This window comes from Telmatherina bonti (assembly GCF_933228915.1).
Source record: "Telmatherina bonti genome assembly, chromosome: 2".
In the NCBI taxonomy this organism is placed as follows: domain Eukaryota; kingdom Metazoa; phylum Chordata; class Actinopteri; order Atheriniformes; family Telmatherinidae; genus Telmatherina; species Telmatherina bonti.
The window spans coordinates 23,461,560-23,464,266 of NC_136620.1; the positions used below are offsets into that span (position 1 = coordinate 23,461,560).

At 35.0% G+C, this 2,707-nt stretch overlaps 1 protein-coding gene across 3 annotated transcripts in view; it reads right to left on the reverse strand.

The window, feature by feature from the left end:
* Positions 1-2,161, reverse strand: part of mon2 (MON2 homolog, regulator of endosome-to-Golgi trafficking) — a 39,921-nt gene extending 37,760 nt beyond the window's left edge. For all 3 annotated transcript variants that reach the window (XM_079246979.1, XM_079246978.1, XM_079246977.1), the window contains exon 1: positions 1,693-2,161. In XM_079246979.1, coding sequence (XP_079103105.1) covers positions 1,693-1,800 — 108 coding nt within the window. In that variant the 5' untranslated portion in view covers positions 1,801-2,161. The remainder of the gene's footprint in view (positions 1-1,692) is intronic.
* Between the last annotated feature and the right edge of the window lie 546 nt (positions 2,162-2,707).

Here is a 2,707-nt window from a genome sequence, read left to right on the forward strand (position 1 = left end):
CTTTTCAAGGTGACGTACTTCTAGCCATCGTGGTTTAGATATAAGGCCAGTATGGGCTTTACTGAAGTATTGATAAGAGAATTAGAAGTAAAGATGAATAAAATGATGGGAGAACAAATGAGTTGAGTAAAGCCTTACAAGCAACAGATGCAGTAAGTATGTTTTTTTAAATGCAGCTTTAGTTATCTGGATGACACTCCCATGTACAGATGAGATCATCACTTTCCTCTACCAGATTGTGATGGTTTGTTGTTCTCCGATTCTGACTCCCAGTGTTGTTCTGTCAGTCATTCAGGGCTGTTCACTCTTTTCAGACATTTCAGTAAATATGCCATCAGATCCATTGAAGTTTTTTTTTTTTCGTATATTTTATTGTTCTTGTAACATAGAAATATTTCCTCATATTTTTGTCTGATTTCATATTTTTACAGCTTATTTTACTTAAACAAGATGTATAATTTTGTGTAAATTTTAATATCTGTATTTTCATTGAGCAATACCAAGAATTTAATAATTTAACATAAATGAATCCATACAGATGATCGAATAACACGTTTAATTTATTAATCAAAATATCAGAACAAAAAATAAAACATCAATTTTCAGGATAATTGTGTAATTGCAGCCGGAAGTTTGTACACTTGCAACTTTTAATCTGTTTGTAGAATGGGGGCATAAAAATGACATGATCAGTAATTTTTTACATTTTATGACTAAGGGAGGATTACTTAGACCAAACACATGGTAAATATCAATGTCTGAGACAGAACTCTGAGGCAACATGTAAACCTGAACCTCATTCATTGTTGAGCAGATTGTAAGAATCGAAGTTATTATTAATGAATGTTTCTGCATCATTTGTTTAACCTTTTTGTGAGTTTATTACAGTTAGGATGTTTCATTTCTGCAATTTTTAGACATGTAGGCTAAAAGTGTAGATGTAAAAAGTAAATGAGCATCCCAAAACATGGCAGAGAAAGCTGCAGTGATGTCACAGGCATATTCCCCACAGCATTTTACACATAGACCTGTCATGGAGCTGATTTTAGAGGTTATTTTTAAAATGGAAAATAAAAAAATAATCAATGAATAAATTATTATATTGTGTAAATGTTATTAGAGTCTTAAAAAATAAAAATAAAAAATATGGGGACCATTTTGACACCCAAATTGTTAGCAGCGGCCCTGAACAACACCCTTGACAGTAAGTATTAAAGTAATGATGCGACCACTTTTATAAAATAAATGGATTAATAGTACATTTGTAGCAACACGAAGGATTTGCTGTTCCACGGAAATGATGCCACTCAAAGCAGACTGATGTATGTCATACACATTATATATATATATATATATATATATATATATATATATATATATATATATATATATATATATATAAAAAACTCGAGTATTACAGTTTATCATGTAAACAATATGGTATGACAAATACCTGTGCATAGTTTTAATTCAAGCCCCAGTAGGGCGAAGGCCCAGCAGCTGACACAACTTTTACAGTATAAGAACTTAAGTGTACACAGCAGGGATGACGGGCCCGGTGGTTGGAGGGGAAACGGGCTCAAACAAATAAAGAAACAATATCATTACTAACCAGAAAACACAGCATTCACAAATGTGACAACGTGCTAAACACACAAGTAATGACTCAATGAAGCTAACTAGCCGGCTAACCTCTTTGACAGGAGGGAATTTCTTCTTGCACTCCATGGAGAGAGACCGCAGATCCGTCTGCATGTTCTCCAGCAATTTTTTCACTGCTTCGGGGCTGCTGGTCGACATCTTTGACGGCGTCTTTGACAGAAATCTTGAGAAACTTCAGACGTAAAGGAATGTGGGAGCGCAGTCGTCCCCCACCCATCCACCGCGAGGATATAATCCGTTTCTACTTTATTCGTCTCCCGTGGAAAAGAAAATAAAAACGCGTCGGTCCATTGACACAGTATCCCACTTTTCTGCTTTAAGCGCCTGTGCGCAAGAGAGCTGCGTTGACACCGGCATACGTTCGCCCTCCTCAAAGCCCGTTTACATCAACATCAAAGAATAGCATAGTTACTCAAAGTTTCTGTTTCTTTAAAGTGGTCACAAGTCGAGGATTTTAGCTAAATTGAGCTGTCTGCTACCAGCGGCCGTGTCAGGTCTACTTTCCTTCCCACAATGCTTTGGTGGACAATGACACGTCACTCGGATTTCCGTAAACAGTGATGGATTCAGGAAGAAATGGCTGCAGCGACCCCTAGTGGAGAGCTAGTCCAAGCAACAATCATGTTTCATAACGCCGTAATTGTTACATTTAATTTGACTTAAGAAATAAACATTACAGAAGAAATTAAAATAACTAAACAGTTTTCTTATTCAGTTATATCCACTTAGATTAAAAAGCAGGTTCTAATATATTGTAAACTGTGTTAGCAACATGTATATGAATTCATTTCTAAATATGTGATTTATAAAATCAGATCCTGAAAAATCCTATTCTTGTTATAATGTTTGTCTTTTTCTTTTATGTTTCTTAATTAGAATTAAAAGAGCATTAACATGTGGCATACTTGCACAAGCATGCTACATTTACATAAATACGAGCTTTTATAAACATGCTAACATGTTCAGTCTTCAAGTTAGAGGATTACTTATAACTACAGAAAGATGTAGGCCTACTTTAACTTGTGTAGGTCCAATTATTTAATAT